The sequence below is a fragment of the Fulmarus glacialis genome, unplaced genomic scaffold, assembly GCF_000690835.1.
Source record: "Fulmarus glacialis isolate BGI_N327 unplaced genomic scaffold, ASM69083v1 scaffold20248, whole genome shotgun sequence".
Classification (NCBI taxonomy): domain Eukaryota; kingdom Metazoa; phylum Chordata; class Aves; order Procellariiformes; family Procellariidae; genus Fulmarus; species Fulmarus glacialis.
Window position 1 is genome coordinate 1009 of NW_009226566.1, and position 468 is coordinate 1476.

The 468-nt window shown below is 65.6% G+C and overlaps 1 protein-coding gene across 1 annotated transcript in view; it reads right to left on the bottom strand.

The window, feature by feature from the left end:
• The window catches only part of LOC104080458 (atrial natriuretic peptide receptor 2-like), a gene marked incomplete at both ends in the record, with an annotated part of 3743 nt that overhangs the window by 1000 nt on the left and 2275 nt on the right, over positions 1-468 (bottom strand). Inside the window, 3 exon segments of the mRNA XM_009582856.1 lie at positions 8-63; positions 144-299; positions 381-466. Of these exon segments, the coding sequence (XP_009581151.1) occupies positions 8-63; positions 144-299; positions 381-466 (298 nt within the window).

Consider the following 468-nt stretch of genomic DNA (forward strand, 5'->3'; position numbering starts at 1 on the left):
CCCCGATGTCAATGGAGGGGCGGAAGAAGGGCTTCTGGCTGTTACGCACCTTCTGCACGATCTCTGCCAGGGGGTGGCCAACAGTGAGCACCAGACCTCCCCGGCAGGGATGGGACTACCCCTCAGCTGCCCCCCACCCTCACCTTTGGGGCTCAGATCCATGCCCTCAATGTAGAAGGGGCCGTTGCGCAGGGCGACCTCCTGCACGATGATGCCAAAGCTGTAGACGTCGGCTTTCTGCATGCCCGGGGTGGGCAGACGCCCCTTCTGCAGCAGCTCTGGCGCCGTCCACAGCTTCTCTGGTGGGACACAGCCATGGGGTGGTGAGGCAAGGCCACCCCATCCCCCTAGTCCCCCGGCCCCCAGCGGTGGGCACTCACTGGCGTAGAGGGCGTGCGTGTCCTCGCCGTCGCAGGGTGAGCGGAAGCTGGCCAGCCCATAGTCGGTGATCTTCAGCACGAAGCGGCT